At 36.3% G+C, this 19,481-nt stretch overlaps 2 protein-coding genes, 2 non-coding genes and 1 pseudogene across 5 annotated transcripts; 4 read left to right on the plus strand and 1 right to left on the minus strand.

The window, feature by feature from the left end:
- The first annotated feature begins 927 nt into the window (after positions 1-927).
- LOC125201743 (signal peptide peptidase-like 4) lies at positions 928-6,365 on the plus strand. Its single transcript, XM_048099981.2, has 14 exons — positions 928-1,215; positions 1,826-1,984; positions 2,102-2,213; positions 2,560-2,679; positions 2,851-3,002; positions 3,101-3,283; positions 3,590-3,624; positions 3,818-3,980; positions 4,456-4,509; positions 4,967-5,059; positions 5,156-5,298; positions 5,738-5,808; positions 5,894-5,977; positions 6,059-6,365. Exons 1-14 carry the CDS (start codon positions 1,081-1,083, stop codon positions 6,166-6,168), a joined length of 1,614 nt encoding a protein of 537 aa, XP_047955938.1. The 5' UTR covers positions 928-1,080; the 3' UTR covers positions 6,169-6,365.
- Positions 6,366-10,340: 3,975 nt separating this feature from the next.
- LOC125201744 (putative glycerol-3-phosphate acyltransferase 8) lies at positions 10,341-13,471 on the plus strand. The gene is made up of 2 exons (XM_048099984.2): positions 10,341-11,048; positions 12,445-13,471. Exons 1-2 carry the CDS (start codon positions 10,416-10,418, stop codon positions 13,312-13,314), a joined length of 1,503 nt encoding a protein of 500 aa, XP_047955941.1. The 5' UTR covers positions 10,341-10,415; the 3' UTR covers positions 13,315-13,471.
- Positions 13,472-13,667: 196 nt separating this feature from the next.
- On the plus strand, positions 13,668-13,751 carry TRNAY-GUA (transfer RNA tyrosine (anticodon GUA)). The gene is given in 2 exon segments: positions 13,668-13,704; positions 13,716-13,751. It is a non-coding gene; the product is annotated as a tRNA-Tyr (tRNA).
- A 224-nt stretch (positions 13,752-13,975) lies between these two features.
- TRNAV-AAC (transfer RNA valine (anticodon AAC)) lies at positions 13,976-14,049 on the minus strand. Its single transcript has one exon. It is a non-coding gene; the product is annotated as a tRNA-Val (tRNA).
- Positions 14,050-14,320: 271 nt separating this feature from the next.
- Positions 14,321-18,216, plus strand: LOC148932832 (putative late blight resistance protein homolog R1A-10; annotated as a pseudogene). The gene is made up of 6 exons (XR_016135324.1): positions 14,321-17,179; positions 17,304-17,339; positions 17,540-17,613; positions 17,707-17,817; positions 17,911-17,986; positions 18,062-18,216. The product of XR_016135324.1 is annotated as a putative late blight resistance protein homolog R1A-10 (transcript).
- The last annotated feature ends 1,265 nt before the right edge of the window (positions 18,217-19,481 follow it).

A 19,481-nucleotide genomic window follows, 5' to 3' on the forward strand; every position in this document is an offset into this window, starting at 1 on the left:
TACCATTTCAAGAAAAATTATTACAGATATAATTTTTTAATGCGAAATTAGTATAAAAGAGATAAATAATTGAAATAGTATTAGTGGATATCATGATTCACTTTACTAGAGGAAGTGTATTCATTAGCTATCAACTTAAAAATAATTGTTATTTTCATGTTCAAAATCAACGATCTAATCTTTATCACATAATATTAATTTCAAATTCATTAATCCTAAGACAACACTAGAATAATACTAGGATCCATAAACATAGTTTAACAGGATTACAATACAAAAGTTCAAGTTGCGTGCCATCCAATATGGATTATTTTTAGTGAACAGAAGAAGTGTACGTAAACAGTACATGTGCATAATGCCCTTATTATTTAGATTTAATTGAATTATATTAAAAATTCATAATATCATGTGTTATATTATTATGTAGCAATAAGAAAGAAATGATATGAAAATTTTATGGTAAATTTTATGGGATTTCGAGCTTGATTCGCATTAATTAAGAAATATTTAGTAAAAAAAATCTTTTTTTAAATATGAAAATACTTAAGTTAAATTACATTTTATAAATATTATTGCAAAATCATTAGTATGTAATTTATTTTAAATCAATTATATTTATAAATCATTTTTCAATAGAAAATATGAAAAAAAATTGGATTATGGAGTAGTATTACTACAATTCTTATACATTCATCTCTACCTATTTTAACAAATTTTTATTACATTATTAAATCAAAGAGTCAAAATCGCAGTAGCATTTTACAGAAGCGCGTTGGGCGCACGCTGACTTCCGCGACGAGTGGAAGGCGGCTGTAGTGAAAAGTCAAAACCGGTTTTAACGGTCGCAACGTGGCGCTCCCGTCGTGACAGAGTAGAAAATGCGATAGTGCCAAACAGTCCCTTACCAATTTTCTCCTTTTTCCTCTCATTTCTTTGTACATATCTCAACTCTCATGCTTTTTGTCTCCCACTACTTCGCATCTCAACAATAATATCACCAGAAAATTGGATTTCAAGTAAGCCCCCATTTGACCCAATTGATCTCTCTCACCTCAGATATTTTCCCCCTTTCCCCAATTCATGGACCTCAGGACCATACTTCTCTACTCACATTTTGCTCTCTTCCTCTCCTCTTCCCTCGTCTTTGCTGGCGACATAGTTCACCAAGATGATATTGCTCCCAAGAAGCCTGGCTGTGACAACAATTTCGTACTGGTAATTCTCTCTCTCTTCTTACTTTTTTGGCAGTTTAAAGCTTTTGCCTTTTTGCATTTCCTTCACTAAAGTAATTCAACTTTTCTTATAAAAAATTGGACAAGGTAACGGATTTTATTTATAATTGATGTTTTTTTCTTGGTGGTTGGTTGCAAGTTTTGATTTTTGAGGTACTTATGGCTGATGGGAGTATTGTTGAAGGTTGTTTCTGGGGAGGGCTTTACTTTCTACAGTTGGTTGTGTTTTTATATGATATAATTAAAGGTCTGATTCAGTATAGATTTTGTTTTGCTATTTAATTATTACTATGTCTTTTATATTAGTATTCCTATTGCCTATAATTATGATGTTTTTGAATCTTGTGTGTTGGTCTGTTAGTCATTATATGGAGAAGGAAAGGTGGGTATTAGGAATAGTGTGAAAAGATTTTGTTTTAAATAGTTTAGGCTGAAGTTGATATAACTTTCTTTATGAATTGTTGGTATTAGTGGGATCATAGATCTTTATGAATTGTTAAAGGGAATGAAATTTGAAGAAATCCAAGCCGAATTCCTCCACTAGTTTATGTGAATATGATCAGCTGAAGTTGCAGTTCATTGCTGTTCAATAGGTTAAAGTCCCTATTTGGCTAGATGGTGTTGAGGTAACACAATTCGTTGGTATCGGTGCTCGATTTGGTCCGACATTGGAGTCACAGGAGAAGCGTGCCGACCAGATTATAGTTTCTCTTGCAGACCCTCCTGATTGTTGTAGTACACCAAGGAACAAGGTATTCTTCTCGTTTACATTTGCAACTGTTGTGACTATTTGTTTATCTTTTCCTGTGGCGTTCTTCTAAAAGCTGCCATTTATACCTGGCTTATTAATCCGTTTTGCATTTCCATAGCTGACTGGTGAGGCTATCTTGGTGCACCGGGGGAACTGCAGTTTTGTTACAAAAGCAAAAGTTGCAGAAGCCGCTGGTGCTTCAGCTCTAATCATCATAAACAATCAGACAGGTATATTCTCAGTCAGCATACCACATTTTTTTTGTATTAGGACCATGATAAAGTTATAGCTTTCCGGTTAGCTGAACACCTTTCACAATTCTAACTAAATGAATTAATTTCCGTAGCAGATATTCTTTAGAAATGCACATGATTCTTAAGTAGTAATCTCTGGTTTCATTTCTAAATATTGTGATATTCTCGTTACTCCTCTCATACGCCGTTCCAGTGTCCACTAAAAGTTATATAGGGACTCATCTATGGATCATTACTATAATGTTGACAACTAAACTTAATTAGATGTTGATATTGCGCTGCTGATACTTCATGGTTCCCTCCTGATGGTGCTGTCATCCAGATCTCTTCAAGATGGTGTGTGAGAAAAATGAGACTGTTGTAGATGTTGGCATACCAGTAGTCATGCTTCCGCAAGATGCTGGTGGGAGCTTGAAAGTTAGCATGAAAAACAGTTCGCATGGTAAGCTTTGGCCTCCAAAGTTTTGATCATTAGAATAGCACCTGATATATTTACTCACGGATTTGTTTATGCCACCAAGATGCTTGTGTTACAAGGTTTATGTAGTTGTATGTTCTCTGTCCGCATCAGTTCGTCTATTGCATCCATTCACGATCTAGGTGTTATTTTCAGTTTCCATCCAGATTTACTCGCCAAAACGCCCATTGGTTGATGTTGCTGAAGTGTTTTTATGGCTGATGGCTGTCGGCACTGTCTTGTGTGCATCTTATTGGTCTGCATGGAGTGCTAGAGAAGCAGCTATTGAGCACGACAAGCTATTAAAGGTAGTGCAGGGCGTTGTACAGTATAAGCTTACGTTGTTAATAATAGAAGAAAGATAAGGGTCCTCGTGCAGTTCTGATGTTTAATGTTAACCTATCAGGATGGTTTTGATGAACACCTAACCAGCGATACTCACCATTCAAGTGGTCTAATCGAGATCAACACAGCCTCGGCAATTTTCTTTGTCGTGTTTGCCTCTTGTTTCTTGGTTATGCTCTACAAGTTGATGTCTTACTGGTTCATTGAAATTCTCGTGGTTGTGTTTTGCATAGGTGGTGTAGAGGTATGATATCATTTCTGACATTCTAAGTTCTTTGTGGGGTTTTCATGCCAGTGAATAGATTTTCGGTTATGCATGATTATTGCTCAAACTATGCATTAGATTCTCTGAAGTGACCCACGAAAACTTTTTGACATTTTTGTGTCTTCATGTGAATTTCACTGTACTCCAATATTTCATTTGACAATTTTTTTTTATTGGGGTATATTATGTTGCACCTAGCTTGCTTTCGTTGATTAATTCATGAGAATATTGGCTGCTACGTCTGACTTTAACTGAACACTGATTTCATTTGTTTTTGTATCACAGGGGTTGCAAACTTGTCTAGTGGCCATTTTAGCCTGGTATGTTATATTTGTTCTTTAACTTATGCTTAATTAATATATTTGTGTGGTGTATGCATGGATTGATGTGTGTGTCTAATGATTGAGTTTGGGTGTGCATTTGCTTGTGGAGCAGAGGAGCTGCACTGTTGTTTGCTCGATACGTTTGCAATCCTATGTTCTCATAGCATTGACTTACATTACTGAAATATAGTTTCAGATGGTTTGAACATGCTGCAGAGTCGTTTGTCAAAATACCTGTTCTCGGATCTGTATCATATCTGACACTCGCTGTTTCTCCAATTTGCGTAGCATTTTCTGTTTTATGGGCAGTGTACCGCAGTGCCTCTATCGCTTGGATTGGCCAAGATATACTTGTAAGAATGATATTTCTGTCTGTCAGTATTGTTTGCTTTATTAAAATGAGATCCAAATAGCACTAAAAGTTTCATTAGATTACGTAAAATTCTATGCTTAGTAATCGTGTTAAACTCAAATGCTAACAAAAGTAAAATATGATAGTTGATTAGGAGGAGCAAAATTGTTTGCGTTCATTGATTCATGCGAGTTTGCTCATAAATGCTACATTTAGAAAATAAGACAGCTCCAAAATATGCTTGTCGTAAATTTGCTCATAAGCTGCCTTTTTCTCTTCTGCTTTGAGAAGTCAATCTGCAGTAGAACTTCATGCTATAGGAATCAAACTAGTTTCACTTGCCATTCCATTCCAGTTCATGGCTTAACTTGTTTCTCAAGAAGATGAAAATTTATATACTATGTTGTTTCTGACGTAGATTATGAATGCTATTTACTAAATTGTTTGGCTGATCTTGAAATTTATCACTGTAACAGGGAATTGCGCTTATCATAACTGTTCTCCAAATAGTACGCATTCCAAATCTCAAGGTGGTTATCGAGACTCATGTTATACACTTATACTAGATAGTGTCTTTTTCTTTGATGCAATCACCAAGCTATTGTTGGAAGCATTTTAATCTACCTGCTTTCTATCTACTAGTATTATTTTTCTTGTAACGGGATATTTATTTCTTGATTTTGTGTCAACTGTCTAGGGAAAACACCATTCCTGAACAAGCCTGACCCACCACCCTTCTGAAACATAAAAATAGTATATACTACTATAAAAAAAAAGGAATACCTGTAAATTTATCTCTGAAATTTTTGAGTATTATTATACATTACACGAAGTATCAACATTTTGCTCTCTGGATATTTAAACAACGGAGGGTGTTTTACGCCATAAAATCAAACAAAACATGCTCGGGCTGAAAATAATCTATCCGGATACATGTGTTTCTTGAATTTATTTGATCTGATCACAGTCCATCCTTGGATTCCTCAGGTTGGAACAGTTTTACTGAGCTGTTCGTTCTTGTACGACATCTTTTGGGTTTTCTTGTCAAAACGGTGGTTCCATAAGAGCGTGATGATAGTGGTGAGCAATTGTTCAAATCTTGAAATGAAGCAGGATATAAAGTTTTGTCAGTTTCGATAGCTGCCTTATAACTGTGTTCTTGGTTCTTTCTTGTAGGTAGCTCGTGGTGACGGAAGTGGAGAAGATGGTATTCCCATGCTACTCAAAATCCCTCGAATGTTCGATCCTTGGGGTGGATTTAGTATCATCGGATTTGGTGATATTATCATACCTGGACTGCTAGTAACCTTTTCCCTAAGGTTTGAACCACCATGTTTAACTCTCGTTCCTGTCTCTTATCCTGTTACGCCCCAGGCCTACTGGGATAAGGGCCCGTGACCCTATTGCAAGCAACTACTTGACATCCATCCCCATATGACACATTTTCTTGAAGAGTTTGCCAAAATGGTTAACCCCGAGTTTCTTGAAGAGTTCATAATCTAGTTTTCTTTTGAGACCTCACATTTTCTCCTCAATAACATGGCTTAGTAGTAACTTCACCTAATGTTTGGGTTTTTCACTTCAAGAAACATCGCAAACCTATGACAACTCATGCTCATATTGCACACACCTCACAAGCTTTCACCAAATATAGTATTTTGGAAGTCTATGATTGGCTGAGATTTAATGGTCTGCTGCAAAATATATGCATGAAGGCGAAAACTTCACCTTTTAACCGCGTGGCATGGGTTCTTGCAGGTATGATTGGCTGTCTAATAAAAGCCTAAAAGCTGGATATTTCCTGTGGGCAATGCTGGCTTATGGTTTAGGTAAGCGATCATTCTTCGTTGGAGATAGAAAGAGAGAGAGAGATGTTTACTGATATTATTGCATTTTTTAAATTACTGGCAACAGGTCTGCTAATTACTTATGTGGCTCTGAATCTGATGGATGGACATGGCCAGCCTGCCTTACTATACATTGTCCCTTTCACTCTAGGTTAAACTCAAACCCCGTGTCCTAATTCAAATTCATCAGCATGTCTCACATAATCAACACACGATAATTTTGTGTTTTCAGGGACTCTGATAGTGCTGGCGAACAAGAGAGGTGATCTAAAGCATCTTTGGACAGTCGGGGAGCCTTACAGACCATGTCCGCACGTTCGGCTCCAACAGGACGAACAATGACAGTTTCGACTCCATTAACACGATTCTTGGCGACGCGAGCGACCCCCTTACATCATGCTCTCTATGAGATTTAGGTGTTCTCTTGTGTAGAGGCTTTAGTGTACCACTACGGATAGGTGTAAAATGCTTCTTGTTTTCTGACTTTCTGATATGTACCTCTAAACTTAAATCAAATAAACTCATAATATTTCATTTTACACCTTCGCCAAGTTTGATCTAAAGTATGAGTTATACAATTGTTTAAATACCAAACAATTTGGTACAATTAGGAATATTTATTTATTTGTAGCTTTTAAATAAAGGGTGAGAAAAACTAAGTGTTGCTTTGAGGTATTTCTCATAATATAAAATGAAAAATAATTATTAAACTCTATCAAACAGATAGCCACAAATTTGATTTCGTTTTCAATAAAATTTCTGTGTATGAACATTATCTACGATAGACACCCCAGCTACCAACTGAATTAGATTAAAGTAGGTGCAATATTAATGTTTTTGAAACTATGATAAGCCTCTACATAATTAATGCTCTCACAATCTTGCTTGGTGAATTATAGGATACTAGTCATAACTCAACCTATAATTCACCAGTACAAAGTGTCGGTTTGTATACTTAAAAAGTATGATTTGAGCAAATTTGCACCTAGTTGAATTTAATTTAATTATATATTAAATTTATTTAATACTACAAACAACGTTAAAAAATTAGAAATGAAGATTGTAATTTGTCTTGGCTAATTCGATTAACTATCATGTCACTTTATCAGTAAATATGATTAGCAAAACACTACTAAGCCTAAAACTTGAGCTGATCATCTTGTAGGTTGAGTGTGGTAAGAAAAAGAAAATGTGAATTTGACTTAATAAATTTCTTTGCATAATGTGCTTTTTATGTATAGAAAAATTAGATCTCTTATGCTTGTAGACAATGGATTTCTAGTTGACTTTTATGATTTATGACTTTTATGGCTTAACCAAATGATATTAGAATCTATATATATATAAAAGACGAGTTTTGGCCATAGTTTAGAATATTTATGAATTTTTAGGTATAAAATTGAAATGTTCACAAGTTTTGGACTAATTTAAGTATTTGCTTAGTACGGCGGTTAGTTACCTCATGAATTAAGCAATAAACTAATTCATATTACCGTTCACTACACCAATATGATACATAGATGACGATATGGAACTATGGAAATTTTCAAAATAATAAATGATTTTAATACGGCAGTTACCTTTCATTGCATGAGTATTTTACGATTAGAATTCCATCATAGCAATTTGATATAATAACTTTAATGCAATTGCAATCACTAATAATAATGGTCAGTCAAACTTTGCGCATTAAACTTGCGGTTACAAAAAGTCAATGAATTTCTAGCCCTTTCTACTTCCCACATATTCATCTCATTAATTTTCTATATTGCTTGCAACATTTTCTTCTCTATAAGGATCGTTCAATCATCATACATTCTCAAACCATTCTGCTCTTATAAATTAAATATCGATAGAAAAACAATACGACTTTCTCAACTAAGTGATCGTTGTGTTAGCGTACTCCATCAAACTCGAGCCTCGCAGCGCATATCATAGTGGCGATGAAAATTTTGGCGAAGATTTAATTTATGATTTAAGGCTACTTTGCTTGAATCGGTGAGATTTAAAAGGACGGTCGTTGGTACCCTAAAAGACCATCCAATTCTTATCTTGTGTCGGCGTGCCATTGTGGAATGCCAGTGGAAGCGTCATTCCATGATTTAGGTTGGGAGGTGGTGTTGCAATGGGGATATAGGGAAACCCTTAATGTTTCAACTTTGTTAAATATTTGTAATTGATTAGTAAAAGATTTGTGATTGATTAATTTTCATGCTAATGAAATTCTTCTAAATTCTGTTCTTATTTGATTTGATTTTCCAGAATAATCGCTTGGCCACATGTTATGTTCTATATACTGACCACTGAGGCTATTTATATTTAGCAACAATTGAATTTATGAATTAATTATTCTCCATTAGTAAATTCTGTTTGTTTACAATTTAAAAAGGTAGTTGTATTTTATTTTCTGAAAAAGTTTGTTTTTAAAACTCTACTTTAATTGTTAATTTTATTAAATTAATTTTGAGCCTATTTTGAACTTATTTAGTTGTTTTTAAAATAACAAAAAAAATTAGGGTGGATAATATATTATTCTGAAATCATTATGTAGTAATATAAGTTATTTTTTATCGCTATATTTGTGTTATGTTTTTATTTAAATAATGAAAGGCTATCGGTGGTTTCTTGATTTGTTCATTTATTTGTATTTGTAAATTGCTATGTTTTAACGCACGTAAGTATTAAAGTTAACAAATACGTTTGTACTTTTTTTTATTAAAATGTGAAAAGTACTAAAAATCAACCTATGTTGAAATTATATTTTACGTTTTAAGCGCCAACTTTTATATAATAATGTTCACTTTTTTGTAACAAAAAATTTTAATATTTTAAAACTCATAATATAGTGAACCGTATTTTATTTATTAAACATTAAAGTTGATCATTATATATGGTTTTGTCGTTGATCATTATTTGGTAGAGATCGAAAAGTTTTCTCAATGATGTGTGTTTTGTGTACAGTTTTAGTTTCACAACATATATGATTATATACGTTTTTATTTGTATAATAATTACTCTATTGTTATCAATTATACATTTCTGAGTTTATAAATTGATACAATGATACTCCATATTTATTATTCTCATTTCATAAATGTGAGCTCAAAACTCAAATTAGTCGAACAGAAAGTTAACATGTCGTGCATCGCACGGGTGTGATACTAGTTGTATATAATGTACTACTATCAGAGTGCCTAATATTATAATTAATGTATAAAATCATTATATTTACAGTAAAAACTAACTGCATTTTGAGGAAGCGGAATTCTCATTTGGCAAGCACAATGCATTAATTTCTTGTGGATCTTCCAGATCAATTGAATAAATGATTCTTAATTTACATACTGTAATAAATATATATATCACTATATTTCAATTCCATTACTTATATTTTATGAAAGAAATTGAACGTCGTATTTTAGGGGAGGTGGAGGGTGGAGGGGAACACCCATTAAATGTACTAGACTACTAGTTGTATAATTAAATTTGGCCACCAAACATTGCAGCGTTTTCTATAAGTAATGAAGAAAGAAAGCTTTCGTCCAACAACTTATCATGTAGGACTATTTTAAGCATACGAAAAAAACTTTTGAAAATTATTTATTCTTTTTCAAATACTGTCAAAGAAGAAATAGTATATCTTTAAATTGTGTGTTCTATACATCAAGAAAACAAAATTCCAGGCAGAATTTAGGTAGTAAAGCGGCAACTACTCTTGGATTAAATTGACGATTATTTAGTAACGTGCATCAACAATACATGCCCATATTAAACAACAACAACAACAATAATAATAATAATAAAAATTGTATGGCAATGAGATTTTACGTGAAATGAAATGAGTTAGTGGAATATAAAATTTATTTATTATTTATAGTAAAAAAAATGAAATTTCTATTAACAAAAGAAATAAAATAGCAAAAATGAGACTTCTTTTATCAAATGGAGGGAATATGTATGGATGGTGTGTAATCACAATGTATCTCATATATTAAGTGGCAAAACTGAAATTTATATCCAGTGTTATGAAATTTATATTTCTCATATACTAGTAAATAGAGAAGTTACTTGTATAATATACTTCTGAATTCAAATCCACCAGGATGAGATGGAGTAGTGCTCTCACCATCTTATACTTTTTTTCTCGAGTAATTGGTTAAAGAAAAAATATCTTACCAATTTCTTCTTCTTCTTGCTATCTTAGAATATTTATTACTCTATCCGTTTCAAGGAAGATGACCCTTTTTTTAAGCGGTAACTTTATTTTGTGTGTTGAGTGGAGAGAGTAAAGTAGAGACAAAAGAGATTTCTATATTTAGTAATGGGTCATCTTAAGTGAACAAAAATTTAGACGAAGTATTTAAACTTTAAAAAAAAGAGTAATATTTAGGTACTGTAACTAAAAAAAAAAAAACCACCGAAAAGAGGGCATATCTGTCAATTGACATCTCCATCCTCATTTAAAACTCTAATAACTCCCTCCCCAACAAATCACACCTACACTCATTAATACACACAATTCATGCATACATAAACCTCTCCACAAACCCTCACACACCCAAACACCCGAAACTTCGAGAGAGACGAAAATGGCTGAAACCGCCGCCGCCGCGGCGCGCTTCCCCTCAATCGAGAAATGCGACCTCTCCAGCTCGAATCGCCACTCAATCGCGGCGGATCTCGACGGAACGCTCCTGATCTCCCGCTCCTCCTTCCCTTACTTCATGCTCGTGGCGATCGAGGCCGGCAGCCTCCTCCGCGGCCTCATCCTCCTCCTCTCCTTCCCGCTCATCGCCGTCGCCTACGTCTTCGTCTCCGAAGCCCTCGCCATCCAGATGCTGATCTACATCTCCTTCTCCGGGATCAAGGTGCGCGACATCGAGCTGGCCGCGCGCGCCGTGCTGCCGCGGTTCTACGCCACCGACGTGCGGCCGGAGAGCTACGCCGTGTTCGAGAAATGCCAGAGGAAAGTGATAATCACGGCGAATCCGACGATCATGGTGGAGCCGTTCGTGAAGGACTATTTGGGCGGAGATAAGGTGATCGGGACGGAGATCGAGGTAGATCCGAAGACGAAGAAGGCGACGGGATTCGTGAAGAAACCAGGGGTTTTGGTCGGGGATTTGAAGAAATTGGGGGTGCTGCGCGAGTTCGGAGAGGAGAAGCCGGATATCGGAATCGGAGATCGGGAATCTGACCACGATTTCATGTCAATTTGCAAGGTTAGTTATCTTCTTCTCCTTCTACATTTTAGCTCCAATTTTGAGTAATCGATTCAAATTGAAGGTGTTTCTCATGCTTTTCTATGTGATTAACTGAGATTTTACTGTTGTCGGTTGATTTTCTATGTGATTATCCTAATTAATTATTGATTTGAACTTGGAATTTATTTTCAATCGGAGCATCAAAAATCGCCAATACTTTCATAATGCACAGCGCTAATATTGAATTTCATAGCTTAGAATATCATCAACTTAATTTGGAATTGTTTATGTATTCTTGTGAGTTGTGACAGTAGGTTGACTAGCCATATAATTCGAATTAATGTTGGTGAACGACCTGATCCGTTGAAATTTGATTAAATTATGTCGATTTCGGTAAATTAGGAGAAAAATATTGTTTATAGTAGTACTCCTATTATGTAGAAGGATGGTGACTTGACATAGATCAATGGTTTTCGAAAATGCTTGTTTAATATTTCTTGATTTATGTAGGATTCTATATCTGTCAATGTGTACATATTCATGATGACTTGCTTTCTTGCATGTTTTTGGTTTTCAACGAGCATTAAATTTCATCACATGTTTTTTGTATAATATGCCAATGAAAATAAATGAGCAGGTGAATGAATCCCTCCGTTAACTGTATATTGACATTTATTTCTATCTCTAACCAATAAGTTGAAAAGTTGGGGATTCGGTTACTACTTCTCATTCTAAAACATTATCTATTAGAAAAGGGGAAAAGCTATATGGACATAGATACACATAATGAGAATATATTCCTAATTTAATAAGTAACTAAAACAATAGAGTGATGCCAAATGCTAAATATAGTACTACTATTATCTTTGAAATTTTAAAAAATTAAATGTTTATGGCCAATCATACTTAATATGGTCAAATAGTAATAGTACTAATCTATATGTCTAGACAAGGACATAAACGTTATTGAAAACGAAATCTAAAATAATTAAATACGACTACTAATTATATTGGAGTCATCTAATAAATGTAGCAGTTGCTGGTGTTGTAAAATGTAGTTGGGCTTTGAGACCTAAAAGGGAGGCAACATTAATAACCCAACTTTTAACAATGCATGTGTCCAAATTTATTTCGAAACTTTATCACATCAAGCTGGCTAATTTAATGTGAGTAAATATCACAGTATTTTCTCAACTGCAACCAGAGATGGACAGTCATGTGACATATATATTCTCTCCTGCACCTCCAATTAAATTTGGATAAAGTCAATTTACTCCTTCCTTCCATTTAAAGTTATTGATTTTTTTGACAAGAGTAATTGATTTATTTATCTTGTGACAATTCGAAAAGGAATATAGCTCATTTATTTTTACCGTGGTTGATCTGTGTAACAAGTAATGGTTATGTTGAACAGGAAGGGTACATGGTGCACCCGAGCAAAACAGCGAAGCCGTTGCCGGTCGACCGGCTAAAAAGCCGGCTGATCTTCCACGACGGCCGCCTAGTCCAGCGACCGACGCCACTGAACGCACTAGTGACCTACATTTGGCTGCCATTCGGGTTCGTCCTCTCGTTGGTCCGCGTCTACTTCAACCTACCTCTCCCGGAGCGCATCGTCCGCTACACCTACCCAATGCTGGGGATCAACCTGGTGATCAAGGGCAATCCGCCCCCGCCGAGCTCCCCGGGCAACCTCTACGTGTGCAACCACCGCACGGCCCTGGACCCCATCGTGATCGCGATCGCGCTGGGGCGCAAGGTGTCGTGCGTGACGTACAGCGTGAGCAAGCTGTCGAGGCTGCTGTCGCCTATCCCGGCGGTGGCGCTGACGCGGGACAGGGAGGCGGACGCGGCGATGATCAAGGCGCTGCTGCAGAAGGGGGACCTGGTGGTGTGCCCGGAGGGGACGACGTGCAGGGAGCCGTACCTGCTGCGGTTCAGCGCGCTGTTCGCGGAGCTGAGCGACCGGGTGGTGCCGGTGGCAGTGAACCTGAAGCAGAGCATGTTCCACGGGACGACGGTGAGGGGGGTCAAGTTCTGGGACGCCTACTTCTACTTCATGAACCCGAGGCCGACGTACGAGGTGACGTTCCTGGAGAGGCTGCCGGAGGAGATGACGGTGAAGGCCGGGGGGAAGTCGTCGATCGAGGTGGCGAACCATGTGCAGAGGATCTTGGCGGATGCGCTGGGTTTTGAGTGCACTCAGCTGACTAGGAAGGATAAGTATATGCTGCTTGGTGGGAATGATGGCAAGGTGGAGTCCATGTATTCCAAGAAATCGTGATCATCACCATGATGCATCAGTATCATTCATGTTTTAGTAGTATATTTGTTTGTCTGTGTAGCAATATGTGTTGGATGCTGTAAAACTCGTGCTTCACATTTTCGAATAATATTTCATTGCTATAAGGATATAACTATACTATTGTTTCTTTGTATCATTCAAAATCCTCATTATTTTCTTTCTGTTGGTTTGAAGTTTGAACTTCATAGATGAAATCTTGTGTCTCATAAAATTAATGCAGGAGGGTTTATATTCAACGAGTATTATGTAGTTCTAATTAGAGAATGTATACTGATTTTGTTTGGCCTCTTAGTTTATGATAGTAAAGTTATCCAATGACAATCAAACAGCAACCGACCTTAGCTCAGTTGGTAGAGCGGAGGACTGTAGTATGTGATGAAATCCTTAGGTCGTTGGTTCGAATCCGGCAGGTCGGATTTTTTATTCTTTTAATTAATGATTGAGCTATAAATAACATTTCATATTTGCACAGCCATACACCTTAAAAGCTTTCATTATTTGTTCTTTTTACAACTTCAATTATTTAGAGTAAGATGAATTTAAATATATAATCTAGTATTTTGTTTCCTCAGTTCCAATGGCAGTATGGTAGACAGGCAAAGTGACTTGAATCTTAAAAACAAAAAAAAAAAACCAATATTGGCTTCGCCCGGGTTCGAACCGGAGACCTTCAGTGTGTTAGACTGACGTGATAACCAACTACACCACGAAACCATCTTGTATTCCCTTCGTTGTTTATATAACTCATTGTGTCTGTGATCCATGTATATTCCCTTCGTTGTTTCCTCGATTATTGTAATGTTCTATTCTCCATGATTTTCTAACTTTTTCTTTACAGGTGATTCCAGCTCTAAAATAATCATACACAATTTAATACTAGTAAACAAGAAACCACATGTCCACGTTCACATAAAACAAACAATAAATGTATCCACCTTTACCAGTTTTTCTAATAAAAGTTCCAGATTATTAGCTTCATATCGCTCTTTTCAATTGAATAAAGAACAGCTAATTATTGTCCACAAAACAACAAACCACAGCTCTTCCTTCATACCTTACAACAATCAATTACTGTCCACATTAAGGAAGTTGCTCAATCACATATATTCTTTCACCATTGCCACATTCCCCACCACCAAAGATCTCATCATACACCATTTTCTCCATTCTTTATTCCTTCTTCCACCACCACTCCACCACCACCAGTCCACCACCAGCTTTGATAATATCAGAGAAATGACAGCTTATGGTGCTGTGAAATCTCTTAGGAACACAATCGACAATATTCTCCGTTGTTCTCGTGTCAGCCTCGTTGGCCGGTCTCAACAAATCAACAAGGCGTCTACAAGAAGTTGAAGCCATTGACAAAAACTCTGGAAAGATTGGACAACACTAGTCCGAGCAGGAGCAGGAAGAAGGTGAATGCCTTGGATGGAAGAATCAAAGAGGCAATATGGAATTTTGAAGACTCATTGGAATCCCTTCTCACTCAACAGATTCCTTCCCGATCCGAAACTCTTCCTCAGATAGTCTCCATTGATCTACAGAGTCTGCAACATGATGTCCATTCCTTGAACCAGACTCTCAAGGACATGGAGAAGGACTACATTTACGAATTAGAGTCAAGACGAACCTATTTCCTCAGTCATTGGTTTTCCCGGAACCAACTCAAAGATGATTGGATTATCAGACCAATTCCAACAATTCAAAAGCCAACTCATCGAGATGCATGGATCTCCCAGCTGGAAGTACGCGTTTGCACTTTATGGAACGACAGGCGTTGGAAAAACTGCTCTTGCCATGCAAATTTACGAAGATCCACAAATTCAGAGCAAATACGAGTGTCGCGCATGGGTCACCCTGGAAAGAGTTCCTGAACCGACCAATCAAATTTCAAGAGGCATTCTCGCTCAACTATGTGGAATCACACGAGGAGATGGGGAAATAGATTATTGCTTGGAAGAAAGATTGGATGGAAAGAATTGCCTCGTTGTGTTGGATGATGTCTGGGAAACACATGTATGGAATTTCTTGGAAGATTCCTTAAGAGACATCCAAAGTGGATGTATTCATGTCTTGCTTACTGGTCGACATCGAAAAGTGATGAATGCTTATGTGTATAACGATTCTTTATATGAGGTGCGGTTTTTGAACGACGAAGAGAGTATGGATCTACTATGTGAGAAGGTGTTCGGTGATGAGATTTGCCCTCCTCAACTCCACAAAGCTGCCACCAAAATCTCCAAGCTTTGTGAAGGTCTCCCTCTCTTGATACTCACTGTTGCCGGCATCCTATTGAAATCTGAGCAGAATAGAGACCCAGCCTACTAGAATAAAGTAGCAGAAAAGAGAAATTCAGTTTTCACGGATGCATATAATGAAATATCAAAGGTACTTTTCCCAAGCTACAACTACTTACTTCAATCTCTTAAAATGCCTTTTTCTCTTTATGGGAGTTTTCCCTCAAGATTATGACAATCCCACTTACAAGATCATGACTATGCTCACTGCGGAAGGGTTATGGTATGATCGGGAATGTTTGAGAGAGCTAGCCTTCCACTACAGTCTTGTTTTACACAACTTGAAGAGCGTGAATAGAACTTCACAAGAGATTTATGTTAGCATTTATAAAACTTGCTGGCTTCATTCTTCGTGGCGGCACGTGTGTAGAGGAGAAGCTAGTAAGACCAAGTTTTATCATGTCATAAATAAGTTGATTGATGCCTTGGGAGAATGTTTGAAAGGTCAGCGTGGCTTGTGTCTTGAAAATAACATTTTATTTAGCATGAATGAGTTTTGTGACTCAGTGAGATTAAACTGTGCATACTCTGCACGTTCTCTCCTCTTCTATGGTCCTTACCACCGGTATCCAATCTCTATGGATGTCGGTTTCCGCTTGCTAGGGAAGATAGATGCCCTTACACAACGTTTCTATACTTTCCCAATAGAAATTCTTTGACTAGTCCAACTAAAGTACCTTGCTCTAACGTGCAATGGAGAACTCGTCACATATCCAAACTTTTCAACCTTCGAGTCTTAATTGTCCATCCACACATGATCATTAGACGTTGTGGAGCTCCATCATATGTACCAATTCAAATATGGGACATGCAAGAGTTGGAGCATATTGAGATTTTGGGAAAGAGCCTTGTAGGTCCATCTCATGTTGCTTCATTGAAAAAGCTCTCAACGCTCGTGGGTGTGAATGCTTGCATTTGTACTATCTTGAGACTCTACCGAAGAATTCCTAACATAAAGAAATTAGGAATACAGATTGAGCTGACACCTTATGATGACCATAACGACCTTTTGAGTTGCTTTGGTTGCATTTCAACAGTCAGATGTTTGGAGACACTCAAATTCAGTATCACAAATCCTGTGGTCAAGCGTGTTCATGATTTCCCGATGACCCCAGGGACATTGAAGTTGCCACGTAATTTGAAAAGGTTACATTTGAGTGGCATGGGCTTTCCATGGAAATACATGGATGCCATTGGCTCTTTGTCAAATCTTGAAGTGCTCAAATTGCGATCCTATGCCTTCTGGGGTTCATGTTGGAAAACAAAAAGCTATAGTTTTTCGAGTCTTGAGTTTCTTCTAATTGAAGAGAGTGATTTGGTGCAATGGAAACCGGGATACAAAAGCCTCCCTAGGCTTAAATACCTAAGCGTGAAACATTGCTACAAACTAAGAAAGATCGACGAGCCTGGTTTTCTGGATCAATATGCATGTACCATAGAGATTGAATTAGTAGACTGCAATCCTTTAGCTTTGACTTGTGTCAGCCGATTACAACATTATTGCCTCTTCTTCTTTTTACGAGAAACCAACTGCTTTCAGATGTGTAAGATTAGTCCTCCGACTGCAAACCAAAATTACTTCTTTGTCTTAATACATATCTCAAGATAATTCTGAGAGAACAAATTCTGACTAGGCTCACAATAGACATAATTTCAATCAATTTTCAGGTACGGAGGGTATTTCGACTTATCTGAGCTGGACAGGTGAGACACCGCGTTTTCTATCCGCATGTTCAAAAATCAAAACCAATGTTAGCATTATTGAGTTATTTTGAATTTAAGAGTTGTGACTTTTTTGGGATTATGTTTGCTATTATAAGTTGAGTGAATCATATGGAATCATAGCTGTTATTGGTTTAGTATTAACATTGCACAATGCTCCTCTTTCAAATTCATTACGGCAGATCCACCACTGATGATGATGATGATGAATATATGACTAATGTTGAGGATGCAGACGAAGGTGATGATTCTGAAGGTATTTTACATGTGAACGTTGACAGTGGTAGCTTTGTTCATGATCATCTTTTAAAAGTCTTACTTAAAATTGGCACTAATGTTGGGGATACAGGCGAGAGTGATGATGAAGAAGAGAATGATGGTGAATATACATCCGATCATGAGGATACTGAGGAAGAGGATTATTACGAAGAAATTGCCAATCGAAGAAGGAATTATCAAGGTACTATAGCAATTAAGAGAGTAGTAGCTAGCATTCCACAAGGATTACCTTTCATTTTTTTATTGAAAATTGGCACTGATGTTGAGGATATAGACAAGGGCACTGATGAGGACACAAATGAGGAGAGAAGAGAATGATGACGATACGGAAGAAGAGGATTATGATGAAGGTATTATATGTGAATGACAAGGAGCAATGAAGATTGTAGCAGCTTTGTATAATGATCATCTATAACTTTTTACAGAAAAATTGGCACTAATATTGAGTTTATAGGCGAGGGCGCCGACGAGGATACAAATGATGAGGAATTTACGTATGATCATGAGGAAACAGAGGCAAGTATTCAGCTAATAAGATGATTTTTAAATTGAAAGTAGACCTTGAATCAACTTTTGATTTGCAGGAGAGCTCTGAGTATTTGAATCTGCTGAAAACAAAGTGCTACTCATGTAAATCAAAGTAAGAAACCTCTGGATTGAGTGAACTCTTGGTATTTTGGTTAGATTTCCAATAAATGAATCAACAGTGTAGTGTTATAGTAGTCACCATTTGAGGATTTTATGTTGATTGAACATTTAAATAAATTTTTGAAGGTGGATTATAAGCAAAGGGAGAAAATGCTTAGTTGATAAGTGAGAATGTGCATTCAATTCATGAAACAACTAAGCAAAAACCAGCAGATTAAAAAAAAAACTGCAGCAGCACAATTTAGAAGTAAAAACAACTTGAAATCAACATTTCATCAATTTTAACTGACAAAGAACTTCAGAATTTCGCAAACAAAATCAGTCCTGAAATAATAGAAACAACATTATTTTCCCAAATTTCTCATGAAACAGCAAAATTGACACCATTATTCCGAAATTTTAAATAGAAATATCGATTACCGTCAGTCAAGGAAATAAAGAGGAGAACAATTTATAACTGGCAAAAACTACTCACTCTTTCACTGTCTTTGATATGGCTTTTCAGCATGTGCTCGAAGCTGCAAAAAATGGTGAAATCAGTTCGGACAAACTAATGTCACTGAGAAATTATTCGATGGGCCTTATACGAATGATAGAATGGTAATGGAATGTATAAGAGAGGATAGAATGATTTTCTTATTTTCATTTCATTTTTTTACCTTGGTATGATGAAATAAAAATACTCATATGGAAGAGGGGATAACAAAATATAAGGAGAAATTATCATTTCATTTAGATATTCATTTTTTTCTAACTTGAGTCTCATAATTTTATTATTTTATGAGTACATGTAAGTTCAGGTAAATAACAGCTGTTGCTATATGGTTTACAAAAAAAAAGGTAATTAGCTCGGTGCCTAGTGGACCACACCAAATTATGATATTTTAAAAGTTATCAATTGTTCTACGATGATTTATATCTAGGCAAATGTGATAAATTAGTGTATACGTGTAAAATTTTTGTTGATATCGATGAATAATAATGTAGTCATTTGATGGATTAAAAGTGGAGAGCCTCGATAAGGATAATCACTTACTTAACTTGGAACCATGTTTCTTGTATATGCAAGTTTAATCTGATTTGATTTCATGATTTTTTTCGATAATTTGTGAAATTGAAATTCACCCAGTGGACCATTCTCATACTGTACAAGTAATATTTTTCACTTGAAATTTAAAAGTGAGATTTAAAAAATTG

This window comes from Salvia hispanica, chromosome 2 (genome assembly GCF_029641045.1).
Source record: "Salvia hispanica isolate PSC_SH4W2 chromosome 2, Shi_PSC_v1, whole genome shotgun sequence".
NCBI lineage: Eukaryota > Viridiplantae > Streptophyta > Magnoliopsida > Lamiales > Lamiaceae > Salvia > Salvia hispanica.

What these genes read in the sequence shown, in the direction of transcription:
- LOC125201743 (XM_048099981.2), top strand. Translation starts at nt 1,081, where the DNA reads ATGGACCTCAGGACCATACTTCTCTACTCACATTTTGCTCTCTTCCTC. An exon ending in AATGCTGGCTTATGGTTTAG is followed by an intron (nt 5,809 to 5,893) that starts GTAAGCGATCAT and finishes TACTGGCAACAG; the next exon opens with GTCTGCTAATTACTTATGTG. An exon ending in CATTGTCCCTTTCACTCTAG is followed by an intron (nt 5,978 to 6,058) that starts GTTAAACTCAAA and finishes TTGTGTTTTCAG; the next exon opens with GGACTCTGATAGTGCTGGCG.
- LOC125201744 (XM_048099984.2), top strand. Translation starts at nt 10,416, where the DNA reads ATGGCTGAAACCGCCGCCGCCGCGGCGCGCTTCCCCTCAATCGAGAAA. An exon ending in ATTTCATGTCAATTTGCAAG is followed by an intron (nt 11,049 to 12,444) that starts GTTAGTTATCTT and finishes TATGTTGAACAG; the next exon opens with GAAGGGTACATGGTGCACCC.